The sequence below is a fragment of the Rhinatrema bivittatum genome, chromosome 4, assembly GCF_901001135.1.
Source record: "Rhinatrema bivittatum chromosome 4, aRhiBiv1.1, whole genome shotgun sequence".
NCBI classification, from domain to species: Eukaryota; Metazoa; Chordata; class Amphibia; order Gymnophiona; family Rhinatrematidae; genus Rhinatrema; species Rhinatrema bivittatum.
In genome coordinates this window covers 343,613,076-343,637,398 of record NC_042618.1, presented here as the reverse complement: position 1 = coordinate 343,637,398, position 24,323 = coordinate 343,613,076, and the positions used below count along the sequence as shown (strand labels likewise).

Below are 24,323 nucleotides of genomic sequence, written 5' to 3'. Positions count from 1 at the left end.
AATGGCACGCTCAACATGCAAATGTATGTTGATGAGCCTATTAGTTAGTCCTGCTCGATACAGAAAGTAAAATGTGCAGCCAAAGGCAGGAGTTAATTTCGGCCAGCACCGGGAAAGTGTACAGAAAAGCAGAAAAAACTGCTTTTCTGTACACCCTCCGACTTAATATCATAGCGATATTAAGTCGGAGGCCCCAAAAATAAAGAAAATCTTTGTGTCCCTAGCGCCTCCTTTTTAGCGCGGGCTCTCATTTGCATACTGAATCGTGAGCCTAGGAGAGTGGCCTGGGCGCGCGTTGGGAGAGCTGGCGCTCGCCTCGGAGCACCGGCTCTCCCGCGCAGATTACTGAATCGGCCTGACAATAGGGGAAGCTGCAGAAAACCCCATAACCTATGTTGGAAGTGCACAGCAAGAAATCCCTGTCACCTACAGTTCAGTGTCCCCGATGGCTTTTGGCTTCTCCAGGGTCAGCTTCCTCCTCTGTATCCCATCCAGAATCTTTTTTCTGGGCCCCAGTGGGATGTTGATGCTTTTTAGATCATGGTCCGAGCACAGCATTAGGGCTGGCAGGTCGATCTTTTCCCTTTTTAGCACAGAAATGAACTCAAACATGTGCAGCGAGGCCAGAAAGGCCTCGAGGGGGCTGGTGTCTGGCTCATCATCATCCAGCCCCAGCTCCACCTCTTCCCAGGGCAGCTCCTCCATGTTCCTCTCCTGCAGGCTGTTGGCACTGCCGATGCTGTCATTGAGACTTGGCGAGCGCTGCAGACGGCTCCGTAATTTGACACCGACCCCATTCATGTCACTCTCTGCCAGCATACTGGTATCATCCCGTCCAATCCCAAACAGTCCGCTGCTGACGTAGTTCCTCCGGAACACCATTGTACCCAGCCCAGGCCGGTTGAACAAGGAATCATGCCCCGAGTCTGTACTGACCTCGGAGCGGGCAGAGTCTGCATGTAAACCTGGGTCACTTATGGCACGAGAGATCGTATCTTCTTCTGTCAGGAACATGTCCCTGACGTTGCGTCGACTTCGCTCCTTTGGGCTAGCATGGGTGCCCTGTTTCACAAACATGACATCATTTCCCAGCTGGAGACCTGACAAGGATCTAACACTTTTCCTCCCATCTTCGTAGATCTTAAATGTTCCATCCACTTGTTTCTTCTTCTCCAGCTTCTTCTGGATTTTGGTCTTGCCTTTGGCTGTGCCATGGACGGTGGCTTGGGAGTATGGCAGAGAAGCGACCATGGACATGTGGTGTAGCTTTCTGCTGATGGTGCTGCTGGAGTAGCTGGAGAAGCTCATGGTGTCCGAGTTGTCGGACATTTCCTTCTTGTACCTCTTCTCCATCCGTTCATGGTGTTTCTTCTGCATCTTGACGCAGTCCTTGATCCTCCTCTCGGCATCTCTAAAAGCCTTGTCTTTCAGCTTGCTCACCAGCTTTGGGTTGAGGCTGCTCTGCTTGGCAGCAATGGAGTCCAGGTAACGCACACACTCCATGTGGCCCTTCATGGCAGCCATATCCAGTGGAGTGTGGTAGTCGTTGTCCAGACACCATATGTTGGCCCCAAAAGACACAAGGAAGGAGAGACAATTCAGATGACCATTGGCTGCTGAAAGGTGGAGGGGTGTGTTCCCCCAGATGTCACATTTGTCTGGATCACCCCTGAAAAAGCATTTAAAGCAAGTGGTTACTATACTATACTTAGACGTTGACTGGTTTATACTGTAGATTCATGCACATGTCATAAAATAACTGCAGAGTTGGGAATCATTAAGATCGGTATCCATCAATTTAACCAATAAATTCTGTACAACACATCATTAATTTACAGTATGATAATCACTTGTGCAATAATATGAAGACACAAATATAAGGGGTGGTCCAAGAAAACAAACCGGTAGCCGATCCAAGATGGCTGTCAGCAATGAAACACGTAGATGGATCGGTGTAAAAAAGATTTTATTGAAGCTTGCCCGACTCTGGCCGAGTTTCGCTCAAAGAGCTGCCTCAGGGGCTTACAAGCCACATGAATTGGCTTAAAACAACGTGGAGTGAAATCAAGCGCAACAGCAGGTTCTCGCAAATATGATATTTGCGAGAACCTGCTGTTGAGCGCTGATGTTGCAAGCTTTTGTGTTCAGTATGTCTTCATTATTTGGTATACAATACTGATATCTTTAAAGCTCTGCTTTGAAACCTAAGGAACCTCCTCTTGATTTCACTCCGCGTTGTTTTAAGCCAATTCATGTGGCTTGTAAGCCCCTGAGGCAGCTCTTTGAGCGAAACTCGGCCAGAGTCAGGCAAGCTTCAATAAAATCTTTTTTACACCGATCCATCTACGTGTTTCATTGCTGACAAATATAAGGGGGACAATGCAAAAATAAGGGATTAACTAGTTAATTATTAGACCAGAAAAATCACTAGTTAATATAACTTGTATTGGCACTAAATTGAATCCCAGGATTTGAGGTTGTGTTGTAAAATTAAAATATTCTTTTTATTTTCATATGGTTAAAATTACTACCATATTTGATATAGTTTATAATTGTGACTATGGCAAAAAACTTTGCTTTTTGAAAAATCTTTTGAATAAATCTTTTGAAGAAAACTTTTTAGATCGGAAGATAAGACCTCAGCACTGGCATAGAATTCTGATAATGAACAGAAATTTAATGAACCGGCTGGTACAATCACTGGTCTATTATCTTCCTTTTATTTTTTTCTCTTTTTTTTTTAATTTATAGTGCTGAAACGTGCATTAAAATTATTTGTAGAATGCACCACAACTTCAAAAATATAGGACTTGAACTTCAAACCACATGGGTCTTGAGTTGACAAATTTGAAATTAAACTGGAACAGTTTTATGCTGTGCCGCCCGACTAAGCATTCGCAAAGCGAGCACAATTTCTCATGATTTACTGCTACTACCACATGGAGAGTTACTGTCCCGACAAGATTGTACTTATCTTAGCGACTTGTTGTATTATTTGTAAGCTGGTTGTGTACTTTAAAGCCTGGGTATGTTTCTTCGGCTACCATAATCGCTGAGTTTTTTCTTTTTAGAACCGCATTAACCCGACTACTGAGACGGCCAGTCCATACCAAAAAAGCCTTCCCTGATGCAGATTACGAAACGTTGACAACGTCAGCAGTTTGGCAGTTCTAAAAATAAAACCCTTCCAGCACTGCTCCTAACCCTTTTTCAGCACCGCAGGGGCCAAGCAAAGCTGCTGCAGGAGGGACTGGATGAGGGAAAAATAACAGGCTCTAGCCATAAGAACATGCCATACTGGGTCAGACCAAAGGTCCATCAAGCCCAGCATCCTGTTTCCAACAGTGGCCAATCCAGGCCATAAGAACCTGGCAAGTACCCAAAAACTAAGTCTATTCCATGTTACTGTTGCTAATAATAGCAGTGGCTATTTTCTATGTCAAATTAATTAATAGCAGGTAATGGACTTCTCCTCCAAGAACTTATCCAATCCTTTTTTAAACACAGCTACACTAACTGCACTAACCACATCCTCTGGCAACAAATTCCAGAGTTTAATTGTGCGTTGAGTGAAAAAGAACTTTCACCTTTATCCACATGTTTATTAACTCCTTCAAAAAAGTGAAGCAGATTTGTGAGGCAAGACTTCCCTTGGGCAAAGCCATGCTGACTTTGTTACATTAAACCATGTCTTTCTATATGTTCTGTGATTTTGATGCTTAGAACACTTTCCACTATTTTTCCTGGCACTGAAGTCAGGCTAACCGGTCTGTAGTTTCCTGGATCGCCCCTGGAGCCCTTTTTAAATATTGAGGTTACATTAGCTATCCTCCAGTCTTCAGGTACAATGGATGATTTTAATGATAGTTACAAATTTTTACTAATAGGTCTGAAATTTCATTTTTTAGTTCCTTCAGAACCCTGGGGTGTATACCATCCGTCCAGGTGATTTACTACTCTTCAGTTTATTAATCAGGCCTACCACATCTTCTAGGTTCACCGTGATTTGGTTCAGTCCATCTGAATCATTACCCATGAAAACCTTCTCCGGAATGGGTATCTCGCCAACATATTCTTTAGTAAACACCGAAGCAAAGAAATCATTTAATCTTTCCGTGATGGCCTTATGTTCTCTAAGTGCCCCTTTAACCTCTCAATCATCTAACGGTCCAACTGGCTCCCTCACAGGCTTTCTGCTTCGGATATATTTAAAAATGTTTTTACTGTGAGTTTTTGTCTCTACGGCCAATTTCTTTTCAAATTCTCTCTTAGCCTGTCTTATCAATGTCTTACATTTAACTTGCCAACATTTATGCTTTATCCTATTTTCTTCTTTTGGATCCTTCTTTCAATTTTTGAATGAAGATCTTTTGGCTAAAATAGCTTCTTTCACCTTCCCTTTTAACCATGCCGGTAATTGTTTTGCCTTCTTTCCACCTTTTTTAATGTATGGAATACATCTGGACTGTGCTTCTAGGATGGTATTTTTTAACAATGACCTCGTCTCTTGCACACTTTTTACCTTTATAGCTGCTCCTTTCAGTTTTTTTCTTACAATTTTTCTCATTTTATCAAAGTTTCCCTTTTGAAAGTTTAGCACAAGAGCCATGGATTTGCTTACTGTCCCCCTTCCAGTCATTAATTCAAATTTGATCATAATATGATCACTATTGCCAAGCGGCCCCACCACCGTTACCTCTCTCACCAAATCCTGTCCTCCACTGAGAATTAGATCTAAAATTACTCCCTCTCTTGTCAGTTCCTGGACCAATTGCTCCATAAAAATGTCCATCCAGGAACTTTATATCTCTAGCATGTACCGATGACACATTTACCCAGTCAATATTGGGGTAATTGAAGTCTAACCAAACACAAGAGTGCAGAATAAAGTAAGTCCAAACCACAAGGTAAATCAAAACAGCTCTAAGGAGCCTGAAATTTTTAATTCCTTTTTTGAATGGCAACTCCACTGACTTGCAATCACACCACAGTATAGACCGCGTCCCCCGACACGGTCCCGTGTTTCGCCAAGGGCTGCATCGGGGGGGAGCAACAAGGTTATCAAGGCACTGAATGCAGAGCAGTTTCAAAAATGGCTGCTCTGCATTCAGTGCCTTGATAACCTTGTTGCTCCCCCCCGATGCAGCCCTTGGCGAAACACGGGACCGTGTCGGGGGACGCGGTCTATACTGTGGTGTGATTGCAAGTCAGTGGAGTTGCCATTCAAAAAAGGAATTAAAAATTTCAGGCTCCTTAGAGCTGTTTTGATTTACCTTGTGGTTTGGACTTACTTTATTCTGCACTCTTGTGTTTGGATATTATTGAAGTGCAGTTCTCCTGCTCTGTGGTGTTTTTGGGTAATTGAAGTCTCCCATTATTACCGCACTACCAATTTGGTTAGCTTCCCTAAGTTCTCTTAGCATTTCACTATCAGTCTCACCATCTTGACTAGGTGGACTGTAGTATACCCCTATCACTATAGTCTTCTCCGACACACAAGGGATTTCTACCCATAAAGATTCAATTGTGCATTTAGTCTCTTGCAGGATGTTTATCCTGTTGGACTCTATGCCATCCCGGACATAAAGCACCACACCACCCCCCTGATGCTCCTCTCTGTCATTGCGATATAATTTGTACCCCGGTATAGCACTGTCCCATTGGTTATCCTCCTTCCACCATGTCTCTTGGATGCCAATTAAGTCTATGTCATCATTCACTGCTATATATTTTAATTCTCCCATCTTACTTCTTAGACTTCTGGCATTAGCATACAAACATTTCAAAGTGTGTTTTTTGTTTGTATTTTCATTCTGCTTTTTAATTGATAGGGATAAGTTAGAATTTTTTAGCTCAGCTGAGTTTTTAGTTACAGGCACTTGGACTACTTTTCTTATAATTGGAACCTCACTGTTGGAATGCCCTAATTCTAATTCATCATTAGTATCCTTTGAAGATACCTCTCTCCGAACCATGCGCTGCTGATACGACTGTCGGCTTTCCCCTTTGTTCTAGTTTAAAAGCTGCTCTATCTCCTTTTTAAAAGTTAGCGCCAGCAATCTGGTTCCACCCTGGTTAAGGTGGAGCTCATCCCTTCAGAAGAGACTCCCCCTTCCCCAAAAGGCTCCCCAGTTCCTAACAAAACTGAATCCCTCTTCTTTGCACCATCGTCTCATCCACGCATTGAGACTCTGGAGCTCAGCCTGCCTCTGGTGACCTGCACGTGGAACAGGGAGCATTTCAGAGAATGCTATCCTGGAGGTTCTGGATTTAAGCTTTCTACCTAAGAGCCTAAATTTGGCTTCCAGAACCTCCCTCCCACATTTTCCTATGTCGTTGGTGCCCACATGTACCACGACAGCCGGCTCCTCCCCAGCACTGTCTAAACTCCTATCTAGGTGACACGTGAGGTCCGCCACCTTCGCACCAGGTAGGCATGTTACCAGGCAATCCTCACGCCCACCAGCCACCTAGCTGTCTACATTCCTAATAATCAAATCCCCAACTATGACGGCCGACCTAACCCTTCCCTCCTGGGCAGTAGGCCTTGGGGAGATATCCTCGGTGCGAAAGGACAATGCATCACCTGGAGAGCAGGTCCTTGCTACAGGATCCTTTCCTGCTGCATCAGTTGATGCTCTCCAATCATGAGACCTTCTTCCTCCAAGGCAGCACCAGGGCTGCCAGTCTGAAGTTGGGAGTTGGCTACTATGTCCCCTGCATATGTCATTCGTCCCCTCGAAATCATCCACAATTCTGCTGCACGACTATTAACAGGAACTCCAATCCGTGAATATTTTATTCCCACATTGCAATCCCTTCACTGGCTTCCAATTGCCTTCCGTATACAATATAAATTGATAACTATTATTCATTCACTCCTCAATAACATTCGTTCTCCCTGGTTTGCAGCCATCTTGAAAATCCACATACCAGCTTGGTCTCTGAGATCCTCAAGCCAAAGTTTATTGGACATTCCCTCACCTAAATCAGCACACCCTGATGAGACCAGAGAGCTTGCTTTCTCATTAGCTGGCCCTCTCCTGTGGAATTTGATGCCAAAAGAATTAAGAAATATCAAGGACAAATGTCATAACACTTGTTCTCCCTTATTTCCTTTAAATGGATTACAAAGCTTGACAGAGTTTAACACTTTATTGTGGTTATGTTTTACTTGATTATGTTTGATTTCTATATGAATTTCTCCTTATTTCTGTACGAGAAGATTCTTGTAAATGTATAGAAAAAAAAAAATCAAGGTGCCTACATTTTTTAAGAAAGCGTAACTTTTTTCTTCCATGCACTTGTTTTACTTTTTAATGTATACTCTTATGTTATTAGTTATTTACGTTATAATGTATTTCTCACCCCTTGTTTTATGTAAACCGACATGATACGAACTCCGTGAATGCCGGTATAGAAAAATACAAATAAAAAAAATAAAATAAATAAAACTTACTTGTTTCAGAAAGCATATGAGAGCTAAACAATAGTGTCATGTTTCTTTCTGCCACCATTATTTTCTGCTGCCCTCAGCAGATTTCTTTTGATTATGATTGATGTTTACATTATTGTTTGTTTGTTTTTATTCTAGCTGTGTAGGTTTTATTGTACCCCGCTCTGAACATAGGAAGGGTGAGTAAGAAATGTTTTAAAATAAATAAATAAAACAAATTTGTGAGCGTAGCAGAAGATGCGCAAGTACACAGGCGGCTTTTAAAATCCACTCGGCGTGCGCTGGCCCGTCACATTCGCGGATCTCCCGGTTTTGGCGTGCGTCGGGATTTTAATATTCACTTTACTGGGTTTGATTTCCTATTTTTACTAAAATATAATGTTATTTTTACACTATGCAGAAATCATGCCTAAAAGCTTCCAGAAAAGTTGAAATTGAAAGGTTAAGCATCAGATAGGAGTCTGATGATCTCTTCGGATAATGGGCTTGCTGAAGGGTTACAGCCAGTGTTTGGCAATGATAGTATTTATTTTATTTTTTTTGATCTGGTAGTTTTCTCATGCTCCTTTCACACTTCAGTTAGAAATCAGCCTCTACTGGGCCTTCGTTCTTAACTACCTGGATAATGTTCCTCTATTTTAAAAAGCTCCTCTACCCCAGGGCTAGATTTAAGATATTCGCGCCCATAAGCATGGACTGTGCAGAAGGAGGGGGCAGGTCTGCCGTAGGGCCTACCAGCGTTCACAGGCCTCACACCGACTATGCTTTTTTTTTTTGCTACTGCAGGCGCTGGATCAAAATTACAGCAGGGTGCCAGCTGTTTTTTTTTCCCTGCTCCTTTTTACCAGCAGGCCCAAGCGTGGCATGGGGCCTTCAAAATTAGGTGCTGGAGGCAGTTTCCTAAGTCAAAATCCAGGCTGTTCTTGCAAATGCAAAACATTGGAAAGATCCACATGTCCCCACGTTGCAATATATTCAATCCCAGGTTCTTACCATGCACACCTTAGGTAAAATCACCGCATACAAACATAGGGCACTCACCCGGTTCAGTCACACTTGGATGGGCTATGAAAAATGGCTTTCTTCAGCATCCAGTTAGTAATGAGCACCTTAGTTACACCTAAGCATGCTTATCCGCTGAATTAAGATGCATTAACATCTCCAGGTTATCCATGCTTGCCAACATCATCTACCTCATGTTATCTTAGGCTTACACTCACAGTCACTGGGAGGGGAGAGGGGACTCAATAATAATTAAAATCTAATGTGTGTAAGCAGCACTTTCCAGACCAACCCAAGTAGTTAATATTTCTTTATTTAACATATGTTTTCCTGGACGTAAATGAGGTATATTATACTGCCCCTGGGGTTGATTGTTGAATAATGCTCTTTATGTCTCTCTAATGTTTATTCCTGTCAATGTATACTTGTTTCAAATGACAAATGTATTTGATCTTGGAAACTTTTCTTTTTGCTTGCTAATAGACGTTATAAATTAAAAAAAAAAATATCCAGGCTGTTCTAACCTCAACTCAGCCCAGCCATCACAGCAACAGTCCTTAGCAGAAAGCCACAAACCAGAGTTCCCTCCACAACGTGGACCCTCAATCTGGCCACAAGGTGTCACCACTGTGTAATGATTGAGACTCCTTCCCTTCAGAGGATGGGACTGCTTCCTCTGTAGAATCTTTGGAGAACAGAAATCCTGACCCAGGAACTGATCCCAGGTCCTCCGCATAATGCACACAGTGCTGCCACCGAGCTGGTCCCAGAAATGCCAGTATTTCTATTTAACACATCTCATATCCGTAGGATTTAAATAAGTCTCTTGCCTCAAGCCTCTGTCATGGTTCTCCATCTGTCAATAAGTTCTTTGGATAAGCAAAGCATTGAAGGCGTGAAGGAGGTCACAGGGTTGACAGGTAGTCTGATAGCATCAGGTTCAGCCACATCCTGTCAGGAACCCTCGGACTTAAACCAGCAGATCTTGGTATCAGAGGCAGGATACTACGCAATAGAGCACCAGGAACACACGGGAAGCAGAAATCCCAACATCTATTTATCTATCTATCTCCAGGCTAGTTCTAGGACAATCCCCAGAGGATCAGTGATTGGAGCAAGAGAGGGAACAGCCCTAACAAGGAGCAGGATATAAGCTCAGAAGAAAAAGACATGTCTTGCTGGTGCAATGATTGCCTTGCCTGGACTGCTGTACTTGATTTCTGACTCTGCTCCCAGAACTTCTAGCCTGTCTGCGGCCAAGCCACACTGCTCCATCTTCCCAGCCACCAGTTCCTGCTCAACCCAAGACCTAAGGCCCCTTGTTGGTAACAAGATAGGTGGGAATATCAGCCTGAGACTGCCTAGGGTTCAGTCACTATGCATGTGCATTCATTTAAAAGGAAAATGCAAAACGTGACAAATAAGACTAATTTGTTTCATTCGGGGGGCTCCAAAACAAAATGGGGGCCCCACTGAATGAAACAAATTTTAAACTAATGATTTGGGCCTAGATCTAGGCCCAAAGCCGGGACCTCACCTAGGACATAGGCTGAGATCTAAAGCAGGGGCTGCAGCCTATGCCTGAGTGCAATGCTGGTGCCTGGGCCTAGGCCCAAAGCCAGGGCCTCGTCTAGGGCAGAGGCCAAGGCCCAAAGCAGGGGCCGCAAACTAGGCCCAAGTATGACGCCGGGGTCTCAGCGGAGGCATGGGCTGCCGGGGCCTCAGCTGAGACCCCCAAAAATTAATCAAAAACAACAAAAGCTTATCTTATCAGTCGGGTATCCGATGAACGTTGGGTCCCCGATGAACGTCGGGTCCCGACTCTGGGGCCTCAGCCCAGACGCATGCCCGACGCCGGGACTCCACCCAGCCCAGGCACCATTCCGGGGCCTGGCTCAACCCAGCCTGCAGGCCAGGTCCTGATGCCGGGGCCATGGCCAGACCCAGAGCAAGCCAAGAGGCCGGGTCCTGACGTAAGCTGGGTTTCGATGCTGGGGCTTCAGCCCAGACCCAGGCCCGATACCACAACCCAACCCAGAGGCCAGGTCCCGACGCCAGGTCCTAGGCCCAAACCCAGGTTCCCGATGTCTGGGCCTCGGTCCAGGGTCAGACACAGGCTTCGGAGCCTCTTCTTGGTCCTCTTCCTTCTTCAGCACTCTGGTGCAACCCAGCAGACAGCGTCATTTGGCTTGCAAGTGCTGAAGAATGAAGAGGACCAAGAAGAGGCTCTGAGGCCTGGGCTCTGAGGTCTGGGTCTCACTCTGGGCTGAAGTCCAGGCATCGAGAGCCAGCTTCCAGGTCGTGTCATGGCGTTGGGCCTGGGTCTGGGCTGAGACCCCGGTGTCGGGACCCAGTCTAGGGGCTGGGTCGCGGTGTCTGGCCTGGGTCCAGGCTGAGGCCCCGGCTTCAGGACGCGGCCTCCGGGTTGAGTCATTGTGTCGGGCCTGGGTCCGGTCCCTGGTCTAGGCCAAGGCCCAGGCATCGGGACATGGCCTCTGGGCCTAGGCCAAAGCCAGTAGATCCCTACCGGATTGGGTAAGTGGGGGCTGGGGGGATCCCGGCCCTGGTAACTTTTCTGGTGGGCGGGCGGGAGGCCCTGGGAGGCCACATTTTCATTTTTTGGCTATTTTGTTTTTCTTTAAGTTGTTTGATTCATTTTTTCTCACATATGAAAACGAATCAAAAAATCCACGACTTAAATTCAAGGAAAAAAAAGATCCCGAAAATAAAACAAAAACACATTTTCTTCTCCTGTACATCGCTCTCAGTCACACCATGACACAACCACACCCTCCTATCTCAATGTGGCCATATAATTCCAATCTGCACGCTTTTGACCTGTAGTTAAATGGCCACTTTACCCTTTCCATGCCCAATTCAGTGCCAAACTCATGGTCACCAGTAAATCATTTCAGGAGACAAGGACCATGGGAACCATAAAGATCTTCCTTGATATGCCCATAAGGACCCAATCACTGGGGATAATTAAAGGTCAGTAGAAGTGCTGATATGCTTAAATGTGTTAATTTTGTCGATCTAAACCAGGGGTCTCCAAATGCAGTCCTTCAGGGCTACAACCCAGTCCGGATTTCAGGATTGCAACAATGAGTATGTACGAGATCAATTTGCATTCTCTGCCTCTATTGCATGCAAATAGAACTAATGTATTTTCATTACAGGAATCACAAAAACTCCAACAGGGCTGCAGCTTTCAAGGACCAAGTTTGGGGACCCCTGATCTAAAACCATGTCACTCTGTGCTTTCACTTATCTAGCAGGCCAGGAACTCAACACCTCCCTCACACTTGTCACTGGAGTGCAGTTCAGAAGAAAGAGGCAGATTTTGTTTTAGTTTTGCATTGCCAAGTTTGGTTTTTGATTGCACAGCTAAGAGCGAAGCCTAGTATCTTCATGCCAGGAATCCAGTTTCAAAAGAAGGAAGCATTAGGTTTCTGCATTTCTCAGAAGGCCCACACTCAGACAGAGTGTGATTAACAGTCTCAGGTAATGATGTCATCACTTAGGCAGCCCCCACCCTCCCTTGCTAATAGGAATGGTAATCATGGGGGGTATTACCAAGAGACTGCTGGAACCCATAAGGACAGAGAGCTGACAGCATGCTTGCTCTGAGAGCGATTCCAAAGCCCTTTACCAGCTAAATAGCGATTTATCCAGGAGAACTGGCCTGGCTGCCCTCTTTTAGCAGGTCAAAGTTACACGTAGGCTTCCATACAGGCCAATACAGAACGGTGCGCTTGGCCGAGAGCACCGTTTAGCACTGTTTGACCGCACATTTTACAAGCGCTATTATTACTTCTTATACTGTAAGGGGTAATAGCGCGTGGAAAACGTGCAGCCAACCCGCCCCCCCCAAACTAATAGCGGTCATCACATGCAAATGCATGTTGATGAGCCTGTTCGTTATACCCGCGGGATAATGAAAGTAAAATGTGCGGCCAAGCCGCATATTATACTCTCAGAAATTAACGCCTGCCCAAAGGCAGGGACAACACCAAGAAAGGTGCATAGAAAAGCAGAAAAAAACTGCTTTTCTGTACATCCTCCGACTTAATATCATGGTGATATTAAGTAGGAGGTCCCGAAAAAAAAAAAGCTGTCCGCCGGCCCGTGGGTTGAAAAATGGACGCTCAATTTTGCCAGCGTCCGTTTTCCGAACCCGTGGCTATCAGCGGGTTCGACAACTGATGCTGGTAAAATTAAGCATCAGTTGTCAGACCCGCTGACAGCCGCCGCTTCCGCTAATAAGGAGGCGCTAGGGAAGCGCTAGTGTCCCTAGCGCCTCCTTATTAGCGCGGGCCCTAATTTAAACAAAGAATCACGCGCCCAGGAGAGGTGCCTGGGCGTGCGTCGGGAGAGCGGGCGCTCGCCTAGGAACGCCGGCTCTCCTGCCGAGTTTATTGACTCGGCCTGATAGTGTGCATGCTGGTAACTCGGGTTACAATGAGGCATTCCTAAGGATATGTTTAGGGAGTAAAGCAGCATGTGGACGTGGAGTTTTCAAAAGCATGCATGCTCTTTTCCCCCCTCGCTCTCCCATATAAATAACAGGTACAAAGTGCCTGTGCCCTCTGTAAGGCTGTACAAATTATTTCATGTGTAAGATTCCAGGAAACACATCATGGTCCTGTCAATGAGACACAGACACACACACACACAAATGCACCAAGCACCTGTAAGCAAGAGTCAGGAAATGACCCTGGGAATTAGAGGCACAAATGCAGTCCAGGTGGCTTGGATGTATTGGTAAAGGCAAAACCAGTAGAAGAAAAGAGATAATTAATTATGCCTCTGTACAGGTCGGTGAGCCTCACCTGGAGTACTGTGTTCGGCTCCGGAGGCCATACCTTGAAAAGGATAAGGGCAGGACAGAAACAATCCAGATAAAGGCAACTAAAATGGTGCAGGGTTTGTAAAAGAAGTCCTATGAGATGAGACTGAAGGAACTCAGTATGTACACACTAGAAGAGAGGCGAGACACGAGAGATACGATACGGACATTTAAATACCTAAAAGGTATTAATGGAAAGGAAGCCAAGCTTTTTAAAATGCAAAGGAAGCTGTAAAACTAAGGGTCACTATATTAAGCTCTAAAGGGGTACATTCAGGAAAAATATCAGGAGATATTTTTTCACAGAGAGGGTGCTGGATACCTGGAATGCCCTACCAGAAGAGGAGGTGATGACAAGGACAGTGACAGAACTCAAAAAAGCATCCCTAGTGGCAAGAGAATGGTAATGAGGCCTTCACCGAGCGACCGGTGCGGCCTAGGGTAGCGGTGATATGGCTGCACTGTGCTTCCTGGATGGCATGGGGAAACCTGCACAGAGCAGCAGTTGCAACCCTAAAGGGGACACAAGGGGATTGGGGACTTGGCTTCCATGTGTGAATTTGATCTACTTTGGGTAAATGAACCTAAAATCGCTGCTGGTCAAACTGGACGGACCTTTTGGTCTTTATCTGCCTTCATTTTACTATGTTGCACTACTCCCAACAGTTATTCCTGCAGGAAAATCTGGAATCAAAGCATGAGCTCCCCCTAAGGCGCTGCTTCTCCATGGTCCTTCATCAAGGAGTGTCTTCTGCTGGACAACTCTTCAGTTTCATTTCCCTCAGTATCAATTGCTGGGAGAAGCTTGAATTGGAGTAATGTCAACTTTCTTTCAGCTGCTAACTATTGCGTTACCATTCTGTAATGCACCTCATACTGGAAGAGGAAGGGACAAAAACTAGAGAAACTTTGACTTCTTCTCTTTGACTTCAAGGTCTCCCCTGGCACTGATTCGTTGACTTCAAGGTCTCCCCTGGCACTGATTCGTTTTTTGAAGAAATGTCAGCACTCCTTCAGTTGTGCTTGCCCATCGTTCCATACAGAACAGAGGGAAGACCCCCCAGGGCTCAAAGAAGTTGTGAGCTGTGCTCCTGAACAATATCTACAGCATTTCCTGCTGGGAGAGACCAAAACTGAGGGACAATGTAGTCTCTTTACACCCAATCGTTCCTGCAGTATTTCCTGTCACCATCTAGTAAACTCTGTGAGATCCTCCTGAGTCAATAGTAGAAAATCCCACCCAACGCTATTTCAACAGCTCAAAGTCTATTTGTGGACAGACATTAGGAAGCTAGTGCTTGGTGATTCTTCATCTCCACTGAGGAAAGCACAATAAGTAATGGGCTTAAATTCACTAAGTGAGATTAGGTCAGACATCAACAAGAAGTTTCTAAATGTAAGGGTAGTCAAGCACAGGAACGGGTTACTAAGGAGATGTTGGTATCTCCATTAGAGGTTTTTAACAGCAGGTTTGACACACACACATCTAACATGGCATAGGCACAGTGGAACCTGCCCGGAAACTGAGAGCGGACAACATGAACTTGTTACCTTAGCCGTGCGGATCCCGGCGCGGCAGCGCGCGGAGGGGGCCGTTCGGGGTCCGGGGAATCACGGGGCTGACCCGGCAGCATCGACGGCGCGATCTGGTGGGGATCGGGGCGTTTTCTCCCGGCAGGCAGTCCAGCATCTCCACGCGGCTAGGGGAACCAATGAACGCGAGCCTCGAGCGTTGGCTCCGCCCCCTTGACGTCAGACGCCGGCAGAGGCTTCTTTTGCGCGGGAGATTAGTCTATTTAAAGAGAGCAGCTTCTTCAACTCGCTGCTTCGGCCACGATTGTTCTTGTGAGCTTTCGCCTGGAGATATTGCCTCCGTTCCTGATTGTCTGCTGCCTGCCTTGACCCGGACTGAGTTTTGGATTCGTTGCCTGCTGCCTGCCTTTGGATTATCTGCTATTTGGTTCCTGATTGTCTGCTGCCTGCCTTGACCCGGACTGCGTTTTGGATTCGTTGCCTGCTGCCTGCCTTTGGATTATCTGGTATTTGGTTCCTGATTGTCTGCTGCCTGCCTTGACCCGGACTGAGTTTTGGATTCGTTGCCTGCTGCCTGCCTTTGGATTATCTGCTATTTGGTTCCTGATTGTCTGCTGCCTGCCTTGACCCGGACTGAGTTTTGGATTCGTTGCCTGCTGCCTGCCTTTGGATTATCTGGTATTTGGTTCCTGATTGTCTGCTGCCTGCCTTGACCCGGACTGAGTATTGGATTCGTTGCCTGCTGCCTGCCTTGACTCGGATTATCTGTGGGACTTCTCGTCACAAGGTAAGCGGTCTAACCGGTGGTTCCACTACTATCTGCAAGGGAGCATAACAGTTGGCCGAAGCCATGGAATCAGTTGATTTGACCGCTCTACAAGCCATTCCGGGCATGGCTAATAAGATTCAACAACAGCAGGGGGTATTAGATCAAGTGATCAAGTCACGGGAGTCCTGGACCGCTTGGTTGCACGAATGGACGCTCTGGCTCTTCTACCTACTGGACCAGCTCCCAGCCCGGTGGTCGCTCCTGCCCCAGTCAGGGTGCCACCTCCTCCTCGCTTTAATGGAAATGCAGCATTATGTCGAGGATTCATCAACCAGTGCCGAATGCATTTTTCTCTACAACCTGCCTCTTTTCCCAATGATAAAACGAAGACTACCTTCTTACTGTCTTTACTGGAGGGTCCGGCACTGGCCTGGGCATCTCCCTTGTGGGAACGAGATGACCCTATCCTCAATTCATTGGACCGGTTTCTCAAAGAATTCCGCTTGATTTTCGACGAACCTGGACGTTCATCCTCCGCAGCTAATGAATTGCTGCAGATAAGACAAGGTTCCCGTTCGGTGGGGGAATATGCCATCCAATTTCGCACCTTAGCAGCTGAACTGGCGTGGGGTGAGGAGAGTCTCACGGCCATCTTCCGACAAGGCCTTGCAGAGCACATTAAGGATCAATTAGCTGGCAGGGATCCTCCGGAGACATTGGAAGGCTTGATCCGGTTAGCCATTCGGTTGGACTTACGCGTTCAAGAAAGGATACGAGAGCGAGCTGCCACCCGTAGAAATTTCCGTTTGGCCCCGACGTTTCAGCAACCACTGGTGACTCCACCTCCGACCCAAGCTTCTGGGGACTCTGAGGAACCCATGCAAATTGATCGATTTCGCCTGACCCCTGAGGAACGGAATCGCAGACGGGCAAGGAATCTCTGTTTGTACTGCGCCGGAGCAGGGCATTACCTCAATAAATGCCCCAACAAATCGGGAAACTCCCGGACCTAGGTCGGGTGGGAGAGGCCTCCCTGGGTCCCACCATTCCCTCTCCTCAATTATTACTACCCACGACCATTTGTCTTAACGGAGAATCGTTGCACTTTCAAGCCTTCATCGACTCAGGAGCGGCAGGAAATTTCATCCAGGAACATCTGGTGCAGAAATACCGGATACCGGTAGAATCATTACCCATTCCTCTATCAGTAACCTCAGTGTCTGGGCAATCGGTGGGAATGCACATTATCTATAGAACCAAACCTGTGTTACTCTGTACCGGTATTTTTCATCAAGAACACATTCAGCTCTTTGTTCTTCCATCATCAGTAAACCAGATAATACTGGGACTCCCTTGGCTACGGACTCATCAGCCTCAATTAGATTGGGCTTCACTACAGCTCACTGCATGGAGCCCCTTCTGTTTCCAACACTGCCTTAAGAATCTGCCAGTTATCTCCGTGCATACCACATTACTGTCTTCTGGAATCCCACTTCCTTATAAAGATTTTCAGGACGTTTTTAGTAAACAACACGCGGAATGCTTACCACCTCACCGCAAGTATGACTGCGCCATTGATATTCTTCCCGGACAGACTCCCCCCAAGGGACGTATTTACACTCTATCGGAACCTGAATCTACAGCATTACGACAATATATTGCTGAGAATTTAGAGCGGGGATTTATCCGACCCTCCACATCCCCAGCGGGAGCCGGATTTTTTTTTGTTAAAAAGAAGGATGGGTCTTTAAGAACATGTATTGACTATCGTGGCCTTAATTCCATCACCAGAAAGAACAAATATCCTATTCCTCTCATCACCGAGTTGTTTGATCGAATTAAGGGGGCGCAAATATTTACCAAATTGGACTTGCGGGGGGCCTACAATTTGATATGAATCCGAGAGGGGGACGAGTGGAAGACCGCGTTTAATACCCATGACGGTCATTATGAATATCGAGTAATGCCCTTTGGGCTTTGCAACGCCCCGGCGGTATTTCAGGACATGATAAATGACATCTTTCGTGATATTCTTTATTCCCACGTCATTGTCTATTTGGACGACATATTGATTTTCTCTCATTCCTGGTCCCAACATGTACTTCATGTTCGACAAGTTTTGCAACGCCTCCGTGAGCATAAATTGTTCGCCAAGCTGGAGAAGTGTATTTTTCACCAACGACAGTTACCTTTCCTCGGTTATATTGTTTCCAACAAGGGCTTGTCCATGGACCCCGACAAACTCAAAGCCATCCTCAATTGGCCCCAGCCTGTGGGATTGAAAGCCTTACAAAGATTTTTGGGTTTCTCTAACTATTATAGACAGTTTATTCCTCATTTTTCTTCCTTAGTGGCGCCACTCACAGCCCTCACCAAGAAGGGAGCTTCTACACAGCACTGGTCGGAGGAGGCGGTATTGGCCTTTCATCAGTTGAAGACGGCGTTCACCACTGCCTTATGCCTCCGCCGCCCTGATCCTGCAAGGCCTTTTACTCTTGAAGTCGATGCCTCGGCAGTGGGTGTGGGAGCGGTTCTTCTCCAACGATCATCAGAGGAGCGCTGGGTGACCTGTGCCTTCTTTTCTAAGAAATTTACATCGGCGGAACGGAACTATACCATTGGTGACCGAGAATTGTTGGCCATAAAATTGGCCTTTGAGGAGTGGCGACATCTTTTGGAGGGGGCTCGTCATGTCATCACGGTCTATACAGACCATAAAAATCTTGAATACTTGGCGACTGCCCAGCGGCTGAATCCACGGCAGGCCCGATGGTCTCTTTTTTTTAGCAGGTTCCAGTTTCTCGTCCGCTTTCGTCCGGCTCAAAAGAATGTTCGGGCTGACGCACTCTCACGTAGCTTTGACATTCTTGACACTCCGGATCCTCCCCGCTTCCTCATTGATCCCGCCCAAATTCAAGTAGCCGCCACCTTCACGGTGCCCATTGGAAAGACCGTCGTTCCTAAACGGTTGCGCCTCAAGGTTCTCCGGTGGTCTCACTCCGATCCTGTGGCGAGCCACCCAGGGGTCGCACGTACTAAAGAACTTCTCTCTCGCCATTATTGGTGGCCAACCTGGAGGAGGGACGTCAAGGATTTTGTGGATTCCTGCTCTGTCTGTGCAGCTCAGAAGACGCCACGTCGGAGGCCTCTGGGTTTGTTACACCCGCTTCCTCTTCCCACGTCTCCTTGGACGCATATTGCCACGGATTTTATTACGGACCTTCCCCCCTCCGGGGGTCATACTGTCATCTGGGTGGTGGTGGATCGTTTTTCCCGGATGGCTCATTTCATTCCTCTCCCTGGTTTGCCTTCGGCCCCGGAGTTGGCTCATCTTTTTCTGCACCACGTTTTTCGCCTTCATGGCCTTCCCCTTAGTATTGTCTCCGATCGGGGTGTACAGTTTACGGCCCGCTTTTGGACCAATCTTTGTAAGCTTCTCCGCGTTAAGCTTGATTTTTCATCTGCCTATCACCCCCAGTCCAACGGTCTTACTGAACGGACGAATCAATCTGTAAAGGCATTTCTTCGGGCTTATGTCAATCAACGTCAGGATGATTGGGCGTCTCTACTGGTCTGGGCCGAGATCTCCCATAATAACCATGTTCGTCGGGCCACAGGTGGCTCCCCGTTTTTCTTGGTCTATGGCAGGCATCCGAACTTTCCTCTGCCGGTCCGCACCTCCTCCACTTGTCCTGCGGTCAACGCCACGGTCGCCTCTATGTCCCGCCTATGGTCCGCCACACATGCCTTATTGGCCAAAAATGCTGCTGCCATGAAGCGTCAGGCGGATAAGGCGCGGATTCCGGCTCCTGATCTTCGTTCTGGGGATCTCGTTTGGTTGAGCACCCGTCATCTTCGTTTACGTCTTCCATCTGCCAAGTTTGCACCCCGTTTCATCGGGCCGTTTCCTGTTCAACGACGAATCAACCCTGTCACCTATGGACTTTGCTTACCTCCCTCCCTGCGTATTCATAACGCCTTCCATGTTTCTCTGCTGAAACCTGTGATCCTGTCTTGGCCTCAGCGTCGGCGTAGGGCCACGGTACCTGTTCTTCCTGATGCTGGCCAGTACGAAGTGCAGGAGATTCTGGACTCCAGACTCGTCAGAGGTCGGCTACAGTACCTTATTTCCTGGAACCACTTTGGCCCTGAGGACAATACCTGGGAGCCTTCTTCTAATATACAGGCTCCCCGGTTGCTGCGGGCCTTTCATCTTCGCTTTCCCTCCAAGCCTGGGCCTCGAGGAGGGAGGAGGGGACCTTGCGGAGGGGGTACTGTTACCTTAGCCGTGCGGATCCCGGCGCGGCAGCGCGCGGAGGGGGCCGTTCGGGGTCCGGGGAATCACGGGGCTGACCCGGCAGCATCGACGGCGCGATCTGGTGGGGATCGGGGCGTTTTCTCCCGGCAGGCAGTCCAGCATCTCTACGCGGCTAGGGGAACCAATGAACGCGAGCCTCGAGCGTTGGCTCCGCCCCCTTGACGTCAGACGCCGGCAGAGGCTTCTTTTGCGCGGGAGATTAGTCTATTTAAAGAGAGCAGCTTCTTCAACTCGCTGCTTCGGCCACGATTGTTCTTGTGAGCTTTCGCCTGGAGATATTGCCTCCGTTCCTGATTGTCTGCTGCCTGCCTTGACCCGGACTGAGTTTTGGATTCGTTGCCTGCTGCCTGCCTTTGGATTATCTGCTATTTGGTTCCTGATTGTCTGCTGCCTGCCTTGACCCGGACTGAGTTTTGGATTCGTTGCCTGCTGCCTGCCTTTGGATTATCTGGTATTTGGTTCCTGATTGTCTGCTGCCTGCCTTGACCCGGACTGAGTTTTGGATTCGTTGCCTGCTGCCTGCCTTTGGATTATCTGCTATTTGGTTCCTGATTGTCTGCTGCCTGCCTTGACCCGGACTGAGTTTTGGATTCGTTGCCTGCTGCCTGCCTTTGGATTATCTGCTATTTGGTTCCTGATTGTCTGCTGCCTGCCTTGACCCGGACTGAGTATTGGATTCGTTGCCTGCTGCCTGCCTTGACTCGGATTATCTGTGGGACTTCTCGTCACAAGGTAAGCGGTCTAACCGGTGGTTCCACTACTATCTGCAAGGGAGCATAACAGAACTCTTGAGGTCCCTTCCTACTCTGCTTTCTATTTCTGTCCCAAATGCAAACCTGAAAAACCAAAACTTTGTCCATTGATATTTCCTGGTTACTTACCTGACTCCACCTATTCCCCCTCTCCCTCCAGTGTCATGTCAAGGCTGGAAATGATGAATATTTGATGAATTGCAAGAGAAATATAAATTATTGATTGAATTTGATTAAAGAGTCAGTGAGACGGTGACTGCTGGCGACAGGGGAGAGATTGGAGGTGTGAAGTGAACCTCAGTTTGTGTTTGCTTTGAATGAGTACATTGTGTATGTGATCGGTACATGTAAGGGGGAGTTTGTAATATCGTACATAAAAACGTTGGTAAATACACACATAAGTCACAACAGTTTTCAAAGCCTTCTTCCGCAATGAGTCTTCTTTGAAATCATGCCACAGATCTATCCGCACAAGTTACACCCGTTAAAATGTCCATACGAATTTTCTGTGAAGCCATATGTGCTGGGCGCATAAAAATCTATTCTGGTATTTTATAATCTGCACGTATACGATGTAAATAGGTTATAAAATAAGTGTAAATGTACCCAGCAACATGCACACACTTGTAAAATAACACGCAAATACATTATTGCATTTATCTGGACAAGTTTGGAATTATCCAGATAAATAGTAGCACTTATGCGGACAAGTTCTGTCTTATCCAGCTAAGTAGCGGCAAAGGCGCTGCATATCCAGATCATTCTTAAAACGCTACCTATCTGGCTAAGCCAGATAGCCGGATAAATCTAAAAGTCTAAGGGGGTCATTTATCAAAGTGCTATATGGCGTTTTCGCATGCAAAAAACACCTTTTAACATTTGTGTAAAGCTGTGCAATAGGGCTTTATTGCACGGGGCCCTCCTACAGAGAGAGAGAGAGAGAGAGAGAAAGAGAAAGAGAGAACCTAGCTGTAATGCCCTCACACTAGATAGGTATTTATATCTCTATGGGAGGCCCACCTAGTAACTTGAGGTGAGGTTTAGGGGTTAGGGTAGGGGTTAGGGGCCACTTTGACATTCAAAGTGAGACGTAGGAACAGAACAGTGGTCTCTTGTGAAGATTTGATGAACTTCGGAGTGAGGAAACTCACCCAAAGATGAGATTTGTGCAATGTTTTATTGCATGGGGCCCTAATGAGATTTGTGCAATGTTCTCTCAACCCAGGTTGAGAGAACATTGCACAAATCTCATCTTTGGGTGAGTTTCCTCACTCCGAAGGTCATCAAATCTTCACAAGAGAATGCTGTTCTGTTTGTACGTCTCACTTTGAATGTCAAAGTGGCCCCTAACCCCTACCCTAACCCCTAAACCTCACCTCAAGTTACTAGGTGGGCCTCCCATAGAGATATAAATACCTATCTAGTGTGAGAGCATTACAGCTAGGTTCTCTCTCTCTTTCTCTCACTCTCTCTCCCCCCCCCAGTGGTTGTAGGAGTGCCCAAGTAGCTAGGCTGGCTCTCCAGGAGCTTAAACATGGTCCCCCCAGTGGTTATATGTAGGAAATACAATTCTGGCACTTATCACAAAGTGCAAAAAAGTTATCACAATTCATGCTAAGATAGCATTTTGCATAGGTATTAGCACAAATTGCAATAAACTGCCTATTACCATAAAACACACCCCTTTTCTTATCACATGCAATATTTAATACATTTTGATAAATCCAGGCCTAAATTTGTTCAAGGTCTTTAGGTCTAGGATGGGACAGAGTCCTCCTGTTTTCTTTGGAATCAATAAGAACCTTGAGTAAAATCCTCACCCTCTTTGCCTTGGTGGGATAGGCTCAACCACTCTGGCTATTAAGAGGGAGGAGAGCTCCTTTAGAAGGTACTCCTGATGCGCTACCGGCCCCCAAACAGGCTCGAAGGGCAATTTGGTGGGACACACAATAGGTTCAATTGGTACCCTTTATGGATGATGAAAAAACCCACTGGTCTGAGATCCAATGTCCCCAGTATGGGCAACTGGCCTACACTCTCTACGACCCAGTCAAAACCTCATTCCTGGAGTTGACTGAGGCACCGGCTGGGGCTTGGGGGCTCTCTACTGCCTGGGACGACCACAGGCGTCCTAATACTGTTGACAGGGGGCAGAGGATAGTACTTCCTCTGAAACACCTTTCTCCCAAGAGTGTCCATCGCTCTGTGGTCCTTCCCTGGGGGTGCTGAGGAATGGGTCCGAGAACATTTGGCTCTCTTGAGAGCAGATTCGACCAGCACTGAATGGTGGGGCAGCTGATGCTTATCAAAACTGGCAATCTTCTGGACGAGGTAGACCCCATCAGCCTTCTTGTTTTGTTCCGTTCGTGCCTGTTCTTGCCCTCGCTCCACCCTCTCTACCTTGGTGGCGACTCCCTTCAGGTCTGACGGACAGATGCTGCCGCAGCTTTTCCTCACCGCTTCTCCCCGGAATCCCCAGGCTGGCCTGACGCTGCAGATCCGCCATGTTCCTGATGATGTAAGGGCGCGCGCGCGCTTCAGAGTTTGTACCGGCAAGGGCGTGAACCTCGGGGGCAACCCCCCGTAGTGACGTCATCCGCTTCCAACTTAAAAGGTCTTTGCTTGCAACTACGAATCGAGTTAGCAAGGGGAATCTTTCTCTCTGCTCTGCCTCCACAAACTTACCTAGGGGTACCCGCTCCTCGGGGGCCCCGCTCTTGATTTCAGATTGCTAAGACGGGATCTGGTACTCGCTCCTCGAAGGCCTACGTCCCTGAATGCTCAGAAGACTCCTTACTGCCTGGAAGCAAACGCAGACGTGAACACTGTGAGTTCTATTACAGATAGGAACTGGTACTCGCTCCACTAGGGTCTATGTTCCTAATCTCTGAAGACTCTCTTCTGTCTAAGACGTTATCGCAGGTACGGAGGTCGTGAGTTATTATTGCAGATAGGAACCGGTACTCGCTCCACGAGGGCCCATGTTCCTAAAACCCTTCAAAAACTCTCTTCTATCTCGGAAGCTATCGCATACCTATATCTGGTGCATTACCATTTCATATTGCAGATAGGAACCGGTACTTGCTCCACGAGGGCCTACGTTCCTAAAACCCTCCAAAGACTCTCTTCTATTCCAGAAGCCATCTCATATACAGATATTGTGAGTTCTTATTCCAGACTGCATATAGGAATCAGTACTTGCCTACGCTTCCTGTTCCTGAATATACTGAAGACTCTCTGTTGCATAGAAGCCATTACAGATATCTACAATTGTGAGTGAATCATCTACTACTGGTTATGTATCCAGCATACCCTGTCTCTACAGCTCAGCAACCCAGAGATCGCAGTTCCAGTATCTGAGGGACTTCAGCCCTGCCGGGCACATCAGCTCACTACTGTCACCTCTAGTGGTTCTACTTCCTATCTAATAAAGAACTATCTGTGTTTGTCTCCATAGTCCAGCCTAGCCGGTGGTCCCTCTCAGGATATCCTCCTGGGGGCGCTGTCATCTGCCATCGGCCCAAGGATTCACCAATTTACATTAAGTGTTCATTCCTTACACTACTAGAGCGGTATCATAACAGACTGCCACTCTGTGTGGGGAGCCAACCCACAACAGATCACTAACTCCTTCTACGGAGTAC

The 24,323-nt window shown here is 47.1% G+C and overlaps 1 protein-coding gene across 1 annotated transcript in view; it reads right to left on the bottom strand.

Annotated features, from left to right (window-relative positions):
- Positions 1–426: 426 nt before the first annotated feature.
- USH1G (USH1 protein network component sans) overlaps positions 427–24,323 on the bottom strand; it is a 56,260-nt gene continuing 32,363 nt past the window's right edge. The window contains exon 2 of the mRNA XM_029597595.1: positions 427–1,669. Within this exon, the coding sequence (XP_029453455.1) occupies positions 427–1,669 (1,243 nt within the window). The remainder of the gene's footprint in view (positions 1,670–24,323) is intronic.